The sequence below is a fragment of the Cherax quadricarinatus genome, chromosome 51 (assembly GCF_038502225.1).
Source record: "Cherax quadricarinatus isolate ZL_2023a chromosome 51, ASM3850222v1, whole genome shotgun sequence".
NCBI lineage: Eukaryota > Metazoa > Arthropoda > Malacostraca > Decapoda > Parastacidae > Cherax > Cherax quadricarinatus.
In genome coordinates, this window is record NC_091342.1 from 17,068,291 (window position 1) to 17,087,171 (window position 18,881).

The window sequence follows — 18,881 nt, forward strand, 5'->3', positions numbered from 1 at the left end:
TGGTCACCGCTGTGGTCACCGGTGTGGTCACCGCTGTGGTCACCGCTGTGGTCACCGCTGTGGTCACCGCTGTGGTCACCGCTGTGGTCACCGCTGTGGTCACCGCTGTGGTCACCGCTGTGGTCACCGCTGTGGTCACCGGTGTGGTCACCGGTGTGGTCACCGGTGTGGTCACCGCTGTGGTCACCGGTGTGGTCACCGGTGTGGTCACCGGTGTGGTCACCGGTGTTGTCACCGCTGTGGTCACCGGTGTGGTGACCGGTGTGGTCACCGGTGTGGTCACCGGTGTGGTCACCGGTGTTGTCACCGCTGTGGTCACCGGTGTGGTCACCGGTGTGGTCACCAGTGTGGTCACCGGTGTGGTCACCGGTGTGGTCACCGGTGTGGTCACCGGTGTGGTCACCGGTGTTGTCACCGGTGTGGTCACCGGTGTGGTCACCGGTGTGGTCACCGGTGTGGTCACCGGTGTGGTCACCGGTGTGGTCACCGGTGTGGTCACCGGTGTGGTCACCGGTGTTGTCACCGGTGTGGTCACCGGTGTTGTCACCGGTGTGGTCACCGCTGTGGTCACCGCTGTGGTCACCGCTGTGGTCACCGGTGTGGTCACCGCTGTGGTCACCGGTGTGGTCACGTCGGTCAAATATTAAGTCTGCACCTGCGAGAGATTTCTTCATAGCAAATTTTTGAAATGACGTCAGAAATATATCTCTCTTTCGAAGCGTTGAAATTAAGTTGTGTGCGTTGTTTTCTTCTCGTTAGTATCTTGTGTTATGTGTAACTTTCACGTTTGTCCCAATTTATTCCATGTTGGTGATTTTTAAAGGTACATAATTTAATATGCCCATGAATTCCTGGTTTCTCATTGGCTATTGTTTTCTTATGGTTGTTTTGATAAGCTATTGTATTTTGTTTGGATAAAAGATATTTATGCAGAACAACCATTGTGAATAGTGAACTTCCAAGCGCTCGTGTGATTTCTCACATTATCAACGAACTGTGATAATGTAAGAAATCACGAATGCGCTTGGAAGTTCATTATTCTTTTCACAGTGGTTGTTCTGCATATTGTGATATTCCACTTCCTGACAACTCTGTGACTGAAGAAATACTTCCTAACATCCCTGTGATTCATCTGAGTCTTCAATTATCACCTGTTGACTGTGATCTTAATGCAGCAAAAGAAATTTATATTATTTAAATGTTCGCTTTTCTCCTGTATGTCACTGTGGAAAGGGCTGATTAATTTCTTTTTTTATCACAACGAAATAGACAGTTATATCTTGAAAACAAATAAGAGATGAGAAACGAAGAGTATATCAAATTATTTACCTTATCTATATAAGGAAAACATATGGCATCAACTTTCAACTAGGATTGTCTCTCAGATGTCCCTCAGTGGGTTCTTCCTGGGCTCGTGGGTTCTAACTAATATATTCGAAAACTACTAGAGTTGGCCAGGTCTACATTAGCGGCCCAGGTGGTAGGCAGAAGCTTCAGGCAGCATAAAACGTGAACACTCATTGCCAGCCGTGAAAGAAAGCTATAGAGACTCAGACTCCGGCAAGACAGCACTTAGGTAAACTTTCAGCAGGACCCACTCTGGAAATAGCAAGTCCAACCTGAGGAACCAACTCCAAGAGTACGTGCTTAGGATTCCACTCTCTTCTTCCCTCCCTTAATTCTCTCTCTCTCTCTCTCTCTCTCTCTCTCTCTCTCTCTCTCTCTCTCTCTCTCTCTCTCTCTCTCTCGCTCGCTCGCTCGCTCGCTCGCTCTCTCGCTCTCTAGTTAGACTCTTCTGCATGGGAATACATGGGAAAGACAGATAGCAGAAGACTTGGAAGCCCACACCGAGGCTGTCTGCCAACAAGAACTATGCACTTTTGTTTAGATTAAGGACCATCATGAATTATCTAGGTGAGTCAACGATAGAAAACCAGAAGGTTTTCTCCCTACCCTCCACTCCCTCCGGTTACTGCCACAGTAAAAAACATGGGAAAAAACATGCCATATGGTAAAATGACATAGAACTTTATAGAAGACGAGTGTTATGATTCCCTCCACTATGTTAGTACTGCTTCTGCCGCCTTAAACTTTCCAAGTTACTCTACTGCCACTCACAGAGCTGTGTGTAGTTCGGCATCTACCTCTCGTTACCACCAGTTTTGGTATGACTATCACAACCCTCTACCTCTGCCACTACTCTTATTGACTCAGTTGCCTTGTCAACTTTTTATTCTGATGCCATTGCTGAACGGCTATCAGGAATCTGTTGACTTCAGAATGGCTCATTTATTGAATATATATGACGGTCCGTATAGGGTTAAGTGTGGGTATGGGAGTGAATGTCCCTGGCAACATTTCACTGTTGTCCTCGCTTACCATACCCCATGTTTTATTGGTCACCGTAACTTATTACAATCTCTGACATGTAAAACAATCTGGGCACCCAAGCAGTCTTGCTTGAAAGATGTTTACGGTGTAAGTGATCCTGAAGGCTTAGGCAACGCCACCTACCAGGGCTCCGTGAAGGCTAAGGCAACGCCACCTACCATGGCTCCGTGAAGGCTAAGGCAACGCCACCTACCAGGGTTCCGTGAAGGCTAAGGCAACGCCACCTACCAGGGTTCCCTGAAGGCTAAGGCAAGGCCATTTACCAGGGTGAAGGCTAAGGCAACGCCACCTACCAGGATTCCGTGAAGGCTAAGGCAACGCCACCTACCAGGGTTCCGTGAAGGCTAAGGCAACGCCACCTACCAGGGTTCCCTGAAGGCTAAGGCAAGGCCATTTACCAGGGTTCCCTGAAGGCTAAGGCAACGCCACCTACCAGGATTCCGTGAAGGCTAAGGCAACGCCACCTACCAGGGTTCCGTGAAGGCTAAGGCAACGCCACCTACCAGGGTTCCGTGAAGGGTAAGGCAACGCCACCTACCAGGGTTCCGTGAAGGCTAAGGAAACGCCACCTACCAGGGTTCCGTGAAGGCTAAGGCAACGCCACCTACCAGGGTTCCGTGAAGGCTAAGGCAACGCCTCCTACCAGGGTTCCGTGAAGGCTAAGGCAACGCCACCTACCAGGGTTCCGTGAAGGCTAAAGCAACACCACCTACCAGGGTTCCGTGAAGGCTAAGGAAACGCCACCTACCAGGGTTCCGTGAAGGGTAAGGCAACGCCACCTACCAGGGTTCCGTGAAGGCTAAGGCAACGCCACCTACCAGGGTTCCCTGAAGGCTAAGGCAACGCCACCTACCAGGGTTCCGTGAAGGCTAAGGCAACGCCACCTACCAGGGTTCCGTGAAGGCGGTTCCGTGAAGGCTAAGGCAACGCCACCTACCAGGGTTCCCTGAAGGCTAAGGCAACGCCACCTACCAGGGTTCCGTGAAGGCTAAGGCAACGCCACCTACCAGGGTTCCCTGAAGGCTAAGGCAACGCCACCTACCAGGGTTCCGTGAAGGCTTAGGCAACGCCACCTACCAGGGTTCCCTGAAGGCTAAGGCAACGCCACCTACCAGGGCTCCGTGAAGGCTAAGGCATAAATTCGTTAGATGGACATAAATTCGTTAGAAAACATTCAGCGTAGGATGACTAAATTAATACATAGCATTAGAAATCTTCCTTATGAAGAAAGATTGAAGACTCTTAAGTTACATTCACTTGTTAGACGAAGAATGAGGGGAGACCTGATCGAAGTGTATAAGTGGAAGATAGGTATTAATAAAGGGGATATTAACAAGGTCTTGAGGATATCTCTCCAAGAGAGAACCCGCAGTAATGGATTTAATTTAGATAAGTTTAGATTTAGAAAGGACATAGGAAAGTATTGGTTTGGAAATAGGGTAGTTGATGAGTGGAACAGTCTACCTAGTTGGGTTATTGAGGCTAGGACTTTGGGTAGTTTCAAATTTAGGTTGGATAAGTACATGAGTGGGAGGGGTTGGATTTGAGAGGGACTTGCACATCGGAGCTTGTTTCTTGGGTGGCATTGAAAATTGGGTTGGTCAAATGTTTGTTAGTGGGATGAATTGTAAAGGACCTGCCTAGTATGGGCCAACAGGCCTGCTGCAGTGTTCCTCCTTTCTTATGTTCTTATGTAACGCTACCTGCCAGGGCTCCGTGAAGGCTAAGGCAACGCCACCTACCAGGGCTCCGTGAAGGCTAAGGCAACGCCACCTACAAGGGTTCCGTGAAGGCTAAGGCAACGCCCCTGCCAGGGCTCCGTGAAGGCTAAGGCAACGCCACCTACCCGGGCTCCGTGAAGGCTAAGGCAACGCCACCTACCAGGGTTCCGTGAAGGCTAAGGCAACGCCACCTACCAGGGTTCCGGCTAAGGCAACGCCACCTACCAGGGCTCCGTGAAGGCTAAGGCAACGCCACCTACCAGGGTTCCGTGAAGGCTAAGGCAACGCCACCTACCAGGGTTCCGTGAAGGCTAAGGCAACGCCACCTACCAGGGTTCCGTGAAGGCTAAGGCAACGCCACCTACCAGGGTTCCGTGAAGGGTAAGGCAACGCCACCTACCAGGGTTCCGTGAAGGCTAAGGCAACGCCACCTACCAGGGTTCCGTGAAGGCTAAGGCAACGCCACCTACCAGGGTTCCGTGAAGGCTAAGGCAACGCCACCTACCAGGGTTCCGTGAAGGCTAAGGCAACGCCACCTACCAGGGTTCCGTGAAGGCTAAGGCAACGCCACCTACCAGGGTTCCGTGAAGGCTAAGGCAACGCCACCTACCAGGGTTCCCTGAAGGCTAAGGCAACGCCACCTACCAGGGTTCCGTGAAGGCTAAGGCAACGCCACCTTCCAGGGTTCCGTGAAGGCTAAGGCAACGCCACCTACCAGGGCTCCGTGAAGGCTAAGGCAGCGCCACCTACCAGGGTTCCGTGAAGGCTAAGGCAACGCCACCTACCAGGGTTCCGTGAAGGCTAAGGCAACGCCACCTACCAGGGTTCCGTGAAGGCTAAGGCAACGCCACCTACCAGGGTTCCGTGAAGGCTAAGGCAACGCCACCTACCAGGGTTCCGTGAAGGCTAAGGCAACGCCACCTACCAGGGCTCCGTGAAGGCTAGGACAACGCCATCTGCCATGGCGTATATCTACTTCAATCCTATACTTGCAAAGTTCCTGTCCAGCTGTTTCTTGAATGACTGTATTGTCTTTGCGCTAACAACGTGTTGTCTTTGCTCTAAGAACATTAGTTTGTAGTTTATTTAATTCCCATATAATTGTGTTTGCGAAAAACCCTTTCATACCTTTGCGTTGCATTTTCTACCTCGCAGTTTCATTCCATTATTTCCACTTACCGACTCATTCAGCACTCCAAATAGTTCTTCGTGTTTAAATGTGTCGAAAACATTCAATACCTGAAAAGAAACATCTTGTAATCTCCGTTTCCTAAAAGAGAAAATGGTGAGTGCTTTGAGCCTTTCTTCATAAAGTTGGTCTGAGTGATGATAGGAGTTTGATGGCTCTTCTCTATACCCTCTCTAATATAAATGTATTCTGGAGGTCAAGACTGGACGGCACATTCAAGATGCGATCTCACACGTGATGTTTTGATCTCGAGGCTTCTAGTTATAAAACCTGATGTTCTATTAATCATTGCTGCTCGCAGTTAGACAATGATTTGTACTTATAAGGTTGTTACTTATGATTACTCCAAGGTCTTTTTTTCACTTCTTTCGGTAAGTTTATTGCCAAGCATTTTGTATTCATGTTTTAGATTATTGTACCCAGAATGCATTACTTTGCACTTGTCTAGATTGAAGCTCATGATTCCACGTCTTTGACCAGAGCCAACCTGTCCAGATCACTCAGAATGTTCAAGCAGTCTGCTGCATGGATAAATTTTCCTATCTTGGGATTATTTATATATATTGTGTAGAGGATTGAAACAAGTACCCATCCCTAGGGAACTTCTCCCTTTACGGGAAGACACTCAGATACCTCTCTGTTGATTACCACTCACTTTCCTGTCTGTGAACCAGTCACTTATCCAGGCATGAAGTGTCTTACACCATGTCTCTCAGAGTTCTCTTGTCTGGAGCTCCACTTTCTTAACGCAAGTTTGAGACGTTAGTAATCCTAAATTTAACACAAGTAATTATGATAAGATGAAGCACCGAGGCATCTAATCAACTTGATTGAGAATTGACTTTTTAAACTCTGCTTATTACGACTACAACGCTTGCCAGAAACACATTAAACATAATATTTATCTAGCTAATCACCTAATAAATTCATGATAGATAGTCGAGTAATTTCCCAACAGTGGCTTTAAAATAATCTACTTTTTAAATGAACATTAGTCGACCCAAATTAATTCTAAAACAACTCAAAATTACAGAACAGCAGACCTAGATAAAACAAGCAGTGATAAAACAAGCAGTGATAATATAAGCAGTGATAAAACAAGCAGTGATAATATAAGCAATGATAAAATGAGCAGTGATAATATAAGCAATGATAAAATGCGCAGTGACAATATAAGCAATGATAAAATGAGCAGTGACAAACTAAATTTAAACTTTTAAACGCAAGCATTGTAGAGGAAATTTACAGTGACGGCTCCAGGGATCAGGCTACTGCCTTTCCCCCCCAAGTAAGAGCAGTATTAATAATAATAATAACACTGCTTTAAAACAAGTCTCCTGGCTCTCCTTCCAATCAGACAGCCATCCCTAAGCCCCTTCTCCCCATCCTCCTCAGTATAGAAATTCTGGAGCTGTCTCTGGAAACGTAGAATAGATTCAAAAGTAAACATCTGAATGTTGAGATATTCCATATCAAACAGTGAGAAGTAAAGTCACACAGTCATGGATGACACAGCAGTGAGCACAGAACATAAACCTTCAGATAAATATAAATATATATGTTAGGTGGGTTCGTAGATGGAGGGATGGTAATAAGGAAACAACTGTTGACTGTTATGGAAGTGTATTTGGTAAGCGTGGAAGAGCTCAGCATATCACGTCTGTCTCTCTCGTAAGCCTGCTGGAATCTGAGAGGGAGGCCTCTTGGCCTATAATAATAATAATAATAATAATAATAATATCTTTATTTCTACAAGTACATGTACAAGGTATACAGTCCTAGCTGACATCAATGACATACTACTATACAGAAAGCCCCTTGTTATGCAGAGCAAATTAGGTCAGTTTTGTCCCAGGATGCGACCCACACCATTCGACTAACACCCAGGTACCCATTTTACTGATGGGGAACATAGATAACCGGTGTAAGGAAACACGCCCAATGTTTCTACCCTCACCGGGAATCGAACCCGGGCCCTCCCTGTGTGAAGGGAGAGCTTTCGCCACCAGGCCACGGGGCAACGCTATTTGTGAGGTACACACGGCGGTCACGTGATTAACCCTTATACTGTCCAAGCAGATTTACGTTCATATGCGTAGTGCTCCAAAAGTGGATATACGTTTTTTTACATATTTTCAAATATAACAAAAAAAAAGTAGGTCAAAGTTTTTTTACACGTTTTCAAATGTAAAAAAAAAAAAGATCTACCTTTTTTACATACTTTCAAATGTTGAAAAAACGTAGATCTACGTTTGGACAGTTTAAGGGTTAAGGCTTGGCCAGGGAGCCTGCCTATACATGCGTGCTGAAAATTTCCAGCCAAGACAGGACTCGCAGCAATGGTTTCCAGTGGGAAAAATTCAGATTCAGGAAGGATATAGGAAAGCACTGGTTTGGTAATAGAGTTGTGGATGAGTGGAACAAACTCCCGAGTACAGTTATTGAGGCTAAAACGTTGTGTGGTTTTAAAAATAGGTTAGATAAATACATGAGTGGGTGTGGGTGGGTGTGAGTTGGACCTGACTAGCTTGTGCTGCTGGGTCTGGTGCCGTGCTCCTTCCTTGAGTGGAGGTGACCAGACTGGGTGGGTCATTGGGCTAATCCGGGGGGGGGACATGGACCTGCTCTGCATGGGTCAGTAGGCTTGTTGCAGTGTTCCTTCTTTCTTATGTTCTTATGATATATATATATATATATATATATATATATATATATATATATATATATATATATATATATATATATATATATATATATAAAGACAAAATACATTGACAGAACATTCACAAAACTACGATACAAAGTAAAACAACATAGGTAACTCAGAGCTACATCTCGAATACTTCGTCCAGCTCCCCGGCGGTGGGCTGCGTCCCCAGAATGCTGCAGGCATTTCCTCTCTGGATAGCAACACTGAGTCTCTGAAAGAGGAAGCTGGTCGCTCTGTGGTCCTTTGTTTCTATGATGAGCTTTTCACCCAGCTCTATTAGGAACTTTATATATATATATATATATATATATATATATATATATATATATATATATATAGGTGGAACTGCTAGCTAGATGAACTACTAGGCAAAATATTAAAAAATTAAAATATCCAGTCACATACCTCATAAGTTATATTCAACAAATGCATTACGGAAGGCGAAGTGCCAAGTGACCTTGAAGAGAGAGAGAGAGAGAGAGAGAGAGAGAGAGAGAGAGAGAGAGAGAGAGAAGTCTTACTCTCTCAGTCACTGACCATCATCTTGACACCAGTTGGTTAATAACCAACGAAATCCTTAATACGAAACGATATCCTAATATTTAAGAAATAAATAAACTTCTTAATAATAAAAAAATGGCTTCTCAATAAAAGATTTTCCTAATACGTTTGCTGTAATTATTCAGTTATATATAAAACAGTATTAAACCTGGAGGAATCTTTTCTTTGGAATACAGATTATTGTATCTTTTCTTCTAAACGGCCTTCAAAAAACAATACCACTTGAAAGATTTCTAAGTAGTAAATTAGAGTATTATGGCGTAGGAGACTAACCTCAGGTGAAGATCACTGACATGGAGGAACCAGAAGTTTGTTGATGTGGAGTGAACATAGTAAGTGGGATCACAGTTGTTGAGGTGGTCAGTCCCTCAGCCTGGGCTTAATATCGTTCTTAATGCACGTAAATGATGTATTGATGTGGCAGATATTTATAATTGAAAAGCTCGCTGACAGCACGAAATTAAGAAGTGATGCCATAACTGTCTCCGAGTAGATGGTGTTGAGAGTGAGCCAGGTAGACTGGTGCAGAGGACAGAGGTGGGCCAGGTAGACTGGTGCAGAGGACAGAGGTGAGCCAGGTAGACTAGAGCAGATGACAGAGGTGAGCCAGGTAGACTGGTGCAGAGGACAGAGGTGGGCCAGGTAGACTGGTGCAGAGGACAGAGGTGAGCCAGGTAGACTGGTGCAGAGGGCAGAGGTGAGCCAGGTAGACTGGTGCAGAGGACAGAGGTGGGCCAGGTAGACTGGTGCAGAGGACAGAGATGAGCCAGGTAGACTGGAGCAGATGACAGAGGTGAGCCAGGTAGACTGGTGCAGAGGACAGAGGTGAGCCAGGTAGACTGGTGCAGAGGGCAGAGGTGAGCCAGGTAGACTGGTGCAGAGGACAGAGGTGGGCCAGGTAGACTGGTGCAGAGGACAGAGATGAGCCAGGTAGACTGGAGCAGATGACAGAGGTGAGCCAGGTAGACTGGTGCAGAGGACAGAGGTGAGCCAGGTAGACTGGTGCAGAGGGCAGAGGTGAGCCAGGTAGACTGGTACAGGGGGCAGAAATGAGCCAGGTAGGCTGGTACAGGGGGCAGAAATGAGCCAGGTAGGCTGGTACAGGGGGCAGAAATGAGCCAGGTAGGCTGGTACAGGGGGCAGAAATGTGCCAGGTAGGCTGGTACAGGGGGCAGAAATGAGCCAGGTAGGCTGGTACAGGGGGCAGAAATGAGCCAGGTAGGCTGGTACAGGGGGCAGAAATGAGCCAGGTAGGCTGGTACAGGGGGCAGAAATGTGCCAGGTAGGCTGGTACAGGGGGCAGAAATGTGCCAGGTAGGCTGGTACAGGGGGCAGAAATGAGCCAGGTAGGCTGGTACAGGGGGCAGAAATGAGCCAGGTAGGCTGGTGCAGATGACAGAGGTGAGGAAGATGTTGCTTAATATGGACAACCATAGAGTAATGTATTTGGGTAATGTAAAATATGAATATTACAGTGTATGGAAACCCTCTTGCTAGGACAAACAGTCGTTAGCACTCGCCAAGCACTTTAAATAATATCTAGCTGTGAGCAGGTACAATGGTGTTACACTATGAAACTTCAAGTACAAAACTGGAACAGTTGTAACACTTCAGACCCACCTTGAATATGCGGTCCAAGTTAGGTGTCCAATATATATATATATATATATATATATATATATATATATATATATATATATATATATATATATACAGAACAACCATTGTGAAGAATAGTGAAATTCCAAGCGCTTTCGTGATTTTTCACATTATCAGGGAACAGTAAAATTAAAAGATCAACAGAAAGGTATATAAGGACGAGACTACACTTCGAGTTACCTTACAACACCTAACTTTTTATGATGATGTAGGTAGGCAGTCAAGGATCTGTGAAGCACAACTTATATTCTACCCGAGCATCAAGAATTTAACTTGTCTAATGTATCATAAATTCTTTCCAAATTTTATTAGTTACAAATGAATTCAATTTGTATAAATCAAAAGCAATATTCATATTATTTTCAAAACTCTGTGTGTGTGTGTGTATGTATAAAAGATGAACATTAAACTACAGAGAATGATAAAGAAACTAGGTAGTCTCCTCGTTAAGGAACACTTCGTGTGAAGAAAAACTCAGAGCACTTATTGTCTTCTCACTCTGGGAGCAACAACCAGACATAACTTCATCATTCAAACCTTTTAAGATATTAAACAAATTTGACATACTCAGACATGAACTCTGCGAAAAGTTAAGTAATAAAGGGAAGAAAAAAGGATGTGAAACTCTGTGGCAAGAGGTGTAACACGAATTTAGGTAAATATTTATTTTAAAAGTTATAGAACACAGGAATTGCCTTAGCTCTTAAATTGTTAATACAAGAACTGGTTAGACAAACACCTTGTGTAAATATAGAAGTTAACTAGAGATGGTAGAGATGGTAACTACACACAGTGTATTGGATGAGTATATTGTTACTGGTTGGACGTAGTCACAGTCACAATGACGATAGTTCGAGAACTACTCAGGACGACACGTTGTGATGGTAGAAATAGTTGGAAGAGGTAGTCTACATTTTCGCATCCACTTCTATATTTATATTGCACGTCAAATGTCTAAACTCTTGTTTTATGAATTCCAGTGTACTCTTATGTACTCATACTTACATGTGCTCTCATTTACTTCCCTATACTGCCATATTGTTTCGTGTACCGTCATATGCTGCATTGTGCTCCCATGTACTCCCATATACTCCAGTGTGCTCCCATGCCATTGTCCTTACACTTACTCCCCAGTACAATATATGGGGCTGCCCTGTATCTAGGGGTGTGTACACTCTGCTGTTATTTTGTGTACTCTGCTGTTATTTTGTGTACACTGTTGTTGTTTTGTGTACACTGCTGTTGTTTTATTAAGGGGTTACAGTCTCACTCTTGAAGCAGTGAGATATGTTGGAGCTGAAAGAAAAGGCCCTTGTGCTCTCTTATTCTCTTTCATAATATTTCATGGTTTTTCCCAACCATTTCATATTTCTCTCTTTCTATCTCTCTCTCTCTCTCTCTCTCTCTCTCTATCTATCTATCTATCTATCTATCTATCTATCTATCTATCTATCTATCTATCTATCTATCGATCGATCGATCGATCGATCTATCTATATCGCTCAAATTCGTTTCGAATTTATAAAAATATCCTTGATTTTGATTATTTTGTTTTTACTCGTTATTCATGAGTCGTTTCTTCATGGTTGTGAGAAGCAGCAAGAGAGAGAGAGAGAGAGAGAGAAATAGCTTGTCAGTAAAGCTAGGGATCCTTAACCTTGTCAAGCCCTGTGTAAAAGAGAGAGAGAGAGAGAGAGAGAGAGAGAGAGAGAGAAATATCTTGTCAGTAAAGCTAGGGATCCTTAACCTTGTCAAACCCTGTGTAAAAAGAGAGAGAGAGAGAGAGAGAGAGAGCACAACATTTTCTGCTCTACTTAGCTCGTCAACATTTCAGGCTGGCGGACTCTATCTTCAGCGATGAGGACTCCAGGTCCAGGAGGTCCAACTCCAAGAAGTATCTGCGCCACAACTTTGCCAAGTGCAAGAGCAAGTCGGTCTTCCGGACGTACGAGCCATCGGCGGCGTCTGCGGCTGCAGAAGCCAGGAGGAGCAGCTTCAGGTGAGGCAGGGGTCTGCCAGGGTTCTGGTATGAGACTTCGGGGTTGGCAGGGGGCTCTTGGGCCTTGGGGCCAGCTAGTGGGAGCATCTAGTTACCACTGAGAACTAGACAGTGAGAGCTACACAGTGGGAGTTCTAAGGTAGTGACAGCTACACAGTGGGAGTTCTAAGGTAGTACCAGAGGCTAGGCAGAGTTCTTAGGTACCACTAGAGAAGAAGCACTGACAGTCCTGTACCATTAGAGGATAGAGGATAGGCAGTGAGTTCTTACGGACTACCAGGAACTGTACAGCAACTACTGTACGCAATTTACATACTACATAACCCCAGAAATGTGTATATAAATTACTCTTAGGAAACTGGAACCTGTATGAACATGGGAAGAGGATAAGACCCTATCACATTCCTTGTTTAATACGTTCACTGTATTTTCTAACAATTTATATATTTATTCTCTTATTTATTGCGTTGCGCATTGCACGTATAATATGGAATTCCGTTTATAAATTTATTTTCTTAATAATAATAATAATAATAATAATAATAATAATAATTTTATTTCCGCCTCCGCCTCCGCCATCTTCACCTTCTCATCTAATTATTCTTCTTCTCTCCCTTCTTCGTCCTATTATTATTATTATTATTACTATTATTATTATTATTATCATCATCATCATGATCACTGCAAACCAGCCACCCTAGAGTTGGGGTGTCCTCATGTTATTTTTTTTGTTAGACAAACCAGTTTTACGGGCTAAGAGGTGTTATTGTACATCATTTCGTTTCAAATCCCAGCCCTGTATACTACCACCCCCAGGATGCCACCCACACCAGTCGATTAACGGACAGCAGGTGTCTTAAGGAAACATGCACAACGTTTCCACTAATACCGGGGATCGAACCCCGGACACTCAGTGTGTGAGCTGAGTGCGCTACACGGCGAAGTGACAACGTTACTGGGTGTCCGAGAGAGCACAGTATATTGCTGAAATGCCTAACAATATCAGTTTTTATTACTCTGGCTGGTATCTGTACTACACCATACCACTGGTTACCAGTGTCACAATCCCACACCACATATCACTAATTATCACTGGCACAATCCCACACCACACGTTACTGATTATCAGTGTCACAATTCCACATCATACGTTACTAATTATCACTGTCACAATCCCACACCATACGTTATTGATTATCAGTGTCACAATCCCACACCATACATTACTAATTATCACTGTCACAATCCCACACCATACGTTATTGATTATCAGTGTCACAATCTCACACCAAACATTACTAATTATCACTGTCACAGTCCCACACCATACATCACAAATTTATCACATCACAGTTGTCCACGACTGTTAACACAGTACCAGATGACACAGCACTAGTAGCTGCTGCTGTGTCACTGTGGGACTTTATACTACACAGGTATACTGTACACTGAGAAGTGTGTATCTCTGTGTATTAAAGTTTATTTGAATGCTTTTTCAAGAGGTTCAAGCATCCTTGACTGGTGGTGTAAAGGTTCCATTGCAGCCTCAATGACCGTCATGCAGTCGATAAGGTTTAAACCTAATTAACCATCCAATCTACACAACTAGTTATCCCTAGCAATTCCACATGATACATCAATTATCACTGTTGCAATTACAGACGACACATTACGTATCACTGTTGCAGTCAGAAACATTACTTATCACTGTTGAAACAACCAATTAGTGACTTGCAGGTGCTTACAGGCATTCTGTTGGCTGAACAAGCCTTCCATACATACTGCTAATCACTGCCGCGCACTCAGCAGACACTCTTACGAAAGCCCGGCTCTCCCAGTGGTTAAATTTACCTCACTCAAGCAGCCAGTCATAGTCCCTGATTGAAACTAGCCTCTCCTATTGGCAGAATAAAGCATTGCCAAGCAGCCAAACATCATCGGGTTCATAATAAAATTAATAATAATAATTATTATTATTTTCTTAACAGTAGAACTAATCGAATTAAAATCAATAATTAAAACTATTAATACAAAAATCATTGGCACAATTGACTGTATAAATTAAAAAAAAAGAACACGTCATCAGGACACCTAAATCAGACATCGACATTGAAGGAAGAGAGAGAGAGAGAGAGAGAGAGAGAGAGAGAGAGAGAGAGAGAGAGAGGGTGAAGACGTGTCACAGTGTGCTCCACAAACTTTCTTAATATTACTTAAATACGAGGGTTGGTGAGGATAAAAACTGTTCAGTGACGTAGTACTACTTACAACACATTAGTACAAGTAAGCCAACTCCTCCACTGAAGTGAATATAAGCAATATCAGTGATATTTAAGTGTGGTATGGTGAAGACATGGTGTGAGTGAGGGGACAGCGGCAGGCCTTAGGAGTGACTTCACTATTGCCTTCAGAGTGAGCATCTAATATTATAATATTATATGTGTTTTGTGCTATGTACTAGCATCTGGTGCTTTATAACAACGTGGCTGGTACAATGCAACATAGTGATTTGTGTAACATCTTCCTTTAGTGGAAAAGTGGATAGCATAAACAGTGTTTATTAAGTGATAGTGAGAAGGCAACACTTCCAGCTAGTGGCCCACTGCCGCATGCCCTCACTACCCACCCAGCTATAAACACCCCCACCCACGATACTCCACCCCACCCACGAAACCACCACCCACCCTCTCTCTCCTGTGAACTTCAAACCTACAAGCCTCCTCTGGGATGACTTCACACCGCAAAATAGCAAGAATATCTACGCTATCTGGCTATTGTCCCAGTAGTTACTGCAGTGTTTGTGGGTATACCACAAGGGACAAAATTCTTCTTAGATGTAAGGAGCCTACTTGTTCCAACTACTGCCACACAGATTGCATTCCAGAAGAAGAATTTTGTTGCAGCCAGGTTGAAAATTTCAGAAAATTTAAGGATATCCATAATCCTGTGGTATATGTGGATAAAAGCCTGGAGCTACAGGAGGAAGGTTCAGAAGTCCTACCTCAGGGACTCCTGTCCAAAGATCAAGACTGCCCTCTTGGGCTGTGTTGTAAAGTTGCAGCTAAGATAATCCATCACAGGGAAGCACTTCATGAGCTCCTCAAATCATTAGATAACCTACAAGCTATTGTAGAAGGTCAGTGCAAGCCTACATCAAGTGACGTAAGCTGCTCAGCTGATGGTGACACTATTGACAAAGACTGGAAGTCCCACACTGAGCTTAACTCAGGGGTAAACAACTGGTGGAATTCTGTCATCGCTAAGGTCCCACAGACTGACAGAGTTCAAAACACTACCTTTGGGAATTCTAACACAATTCCTCTGACCACCACAGAGGGAACAAATCCTCTTCCCAGCAACGAGGGAAGCCTTGGATCTGTTAATTCTCCTACACCTGACATCTCTGCTTCAGCCACTGCCTGTCTACTTGACAGTGTACACACCATCTCTGATCCTACACCTGTCAGCACACCTGCCGACACTATTCTAGAATCTGGTAGCAGTGCTTCGTCAGCAAGTTCTGAGCCAGGAGTTTCTCCACCAGAGAAAGGTGCAGTTAATGATCAGGGAACTATCACTGCACCTGATCACCTACTGTGCCGAAGTACGAACAGCAGGGACACATCTGTCAGAACTGGTAGAGGACGGGGCAGAGGACGTGGAGGAGGACGTGGAGGAGGAAGACATCTACAGCCGTCTCACCCTCCACTAACACAGTTCCAGCGGCAGAATCTGAGGACAAATCTGCAAAACACAGGAGGTGCAACAAATCCTAGTCCACCCTCCCAGGCACCTAGGCTGTGCTCTCGCTGTCACCGGAAGGGGCACACTGCCAACATCTGCCTGCGAGATACCAGGTGTAATTACTGCTACAAGAAAGGACATAAGGAGGACCAGTGTCGGAAGAAAAAGGAACTTGACAGACAGGGCCACCTGTTTAGAGACCTGTTCTCAGAACAAACCAGCAGGATCTCTGAATTGGTGAACACTCTCACACGTCACCCACTTAGCTACTCCTATCCCAGCCCAGCAGGTGGGATTGTGCCTTATACAAGACCACAGACCTACATCCCTGCAGCTGCCTCAGTACCCTACCTCTCTCAAGGGCAGGCACCTTACATTCCCTACACACCCACCACCTCAAGCTGACCACTTCATCATGAGGAGCCAGTCTATCAGCATCCTGTCGGCCAACATTAGAGGTTTCATTACTAATGTTTGAGAGCTCACACATAGTTTTGTGAACACTCGACGTCCCGACATGATAGCTGTTGTTGAAACATTTTTGGATGACAGGACTCCAGAAAATTTTGCAAGAATTGCTGGCTACACCTCATGGATGAGAAGAGACAGGCAAGGGCAAGGAGGAGGTGTTGCTGTGTGCTTCTCTAAAAGTGTTCATGCCCAGCACATTGATGTTGCCACCCGTACACATCTTGAAATGATGTTCTTCAAGCTCTGTATAAACACTAGTACCTCTGTACTAGCATGTGCAATGTACAGACCTCAGTGGCAACATGCAGACCCTATCAACTTCCTAATGGAAAATATTGACTCCCTTCTGCTACAACACAACTGTCAACATATTATAATTGTTGGTGACCTCAACCAGCACCTTATACAGAGGGACTTTGATGACCTTCTTGCAGTGTTTGACATGAGAAACTTTGTTGATTTCCCTACTCATATCTCTGGCTCCTCCCTTGACCCAGTAGTGAGTGATCTGGCAGAAGGCATAGTCACTTGTCAACCCCTCGGCTACGTTGGATCCTCTGACCACAAGGCTGTTTTTACGACACTTAAGATCCCAACAGAACGTGGTGAGGAGTCCACACGCACAACCTGGCTATGGGAAAGAGGCAATTGGCCAGCCCTTTGCTCTGAGCTCGCCACCACCGACTGGAATGCTCTTCTCCAAGGGGATGTTGACAACCAAGTGAAAGCCTTCACTGGACACATCCTTAATCTACAAGAACACATTCCTCACCGGCAATATGTGACGAAGCCTACAGATCAGCCTTGGTTTGGCTTTCGTTGTAGAGAGGCTGCTACTGCTAAGTACAAAGCATGGCGAAGGTATAAGAGACATCCTACCACCTATAACAGGAACTTGCACATGCAAGCCTGTAGGCATATGGGTGATGTTCAAAAGTGGGCCATTGCTAAATGGGAGGTGGACACTAAAAGAAAGTTAGCATCAGGTAGGGTAGGCTCCAAAACCTGGTGGTCCCTGGTCAAGGACAGACAAGGTTATCTGCCTGATGAACTTATTCCACCTCTAAATCGACAGGATGGGACCACCTCTACTAGTAGTCAAGAGAAGGCAGACCTCTTTGCTGAACACTTTGCTACCAAAATGCAAGTTCCTGATCCAGCAAGGGACCCTCCTTGGCTAGCTGCAAGAACTGTGTCAAAACTGTCAGTGGTGACAATAAGGCAGGAGGAGGTGCATTTCCTACTTAAATCGCTTGACCAAGAAAAGGCTGTGGGCCCAGACAAGTTGAGCCCAAGATTGTTGAGAAGATGTGCAGACCAGCTAGCAGCACCTCTAACTCGCATCTTTCAGCACTGCCTAGTACAGTGTAAATGGCCCTCTCTATGGAAAGAGGCAAATGTAGTCCCTGTTCACAAAAAGAAGAGCAGAGCAGAAATCAGCAACTACAGACCAGTGTCACTCCTGTCAATCACTGGTAAGATCCTTGAGACAATAATCTCAAGACAAATGACAGAGTTTTTTGACTACCACTCACTACTTTGTGATCGTCAATACGGCTTCAGGAAAGGTTACTCTGCTGCTGATCTGTTGTTAAACCTCTCCACTAAGTGGCACCAGTCACTGGATGAATCCAAAGTCAGCTGTGTGGTAGCACTGGACATTGCTGGTGCTTTCGACCGGGTGTGGCACCAGGGCCTCTTAGCAAAACTTCAAGCACTGGGAATTGCAGGCTCTACGCTATGTCTCCTCAGTGATTACCTTCATGGTAGATCTCTAAGTGTAGTTCTCAATGGAACAGAATCAGCAAGACATCCTATTGGGGCAAGTGTTCCACAAGGAAGCGTGCTGGGTCCATTGTTATGGAATGTCTACTTCAACGACCTTCTTCATCTCATCCCAGAATCACATGCATATGCAGACGACTGTACACTGACATTCACTTATCCAAGAGAAGAAATGCCAGCTGCTCTAAGCTACATCAATCACCAGCTGAGAGCTATATCAGCTTGGGGAAATAGATGGCAAGTAACATTTGCACCTGAGAAAACGCAAATGATGATCGTCTCTAGGCACCATGATGGTAATGCTGGTGCAGTAGTAAGGATGAATGGGAGGATGTTGGCACCTGGAGAAGAAGTTGATATCCTTGGGGTGAAATTTGACTCCAAACTAACCATGAAGAACCATGTTGTAAATCTTGCAAACAAGGCAGCCAGGAAGCTTACAGCACTTCGCCGTATCTCCCATCTGCTTGACAGTAGGGGTTGCAAGATCCTGTACGAGGCACAAGTACGCTCACACCTTGAGTATGCTCCACTTTCTTGGTTTGCCTGCCCCCCCCCCCTCTCATCTGCGACTGCTTGACAGAGTAAAGAACAGAGCAAGACGTCTCATCTCTCGCCTGGACCCATCCTGGATAGATCTGTCATTTCAGC

General features: G+C 44.9%; 1 protein-coding gene across 1 annotated transcript in view; it reads left to right on the plus strand.

Annotated features, from left to right (window-relative positions):
- Positions 1-2,238: 2,238 nt before the first annotated feature.
- LOC128694590 (dual 3',5'-cyclic-AMP and -GMP phosphodiesterase 11A) overlaps positions 2,239-18,881 on the plus strand; it is a 76,021-nt gene continuing 59,378 nt past the window's right edge. Inside the window, exons 1-2 of the mRNA XM_070095628.1 lie at positions 2,239-2,558; positions 12,066-12,230. Of these exons, the coding sequence (XP_069951729.1) occupies positions 2,239-2,558; positions 12,066-12,230 (485 nt within the window). The remainder of the gene's footprint in view (positions 2,559-12,065; positions 12,231-18,881) is intronic.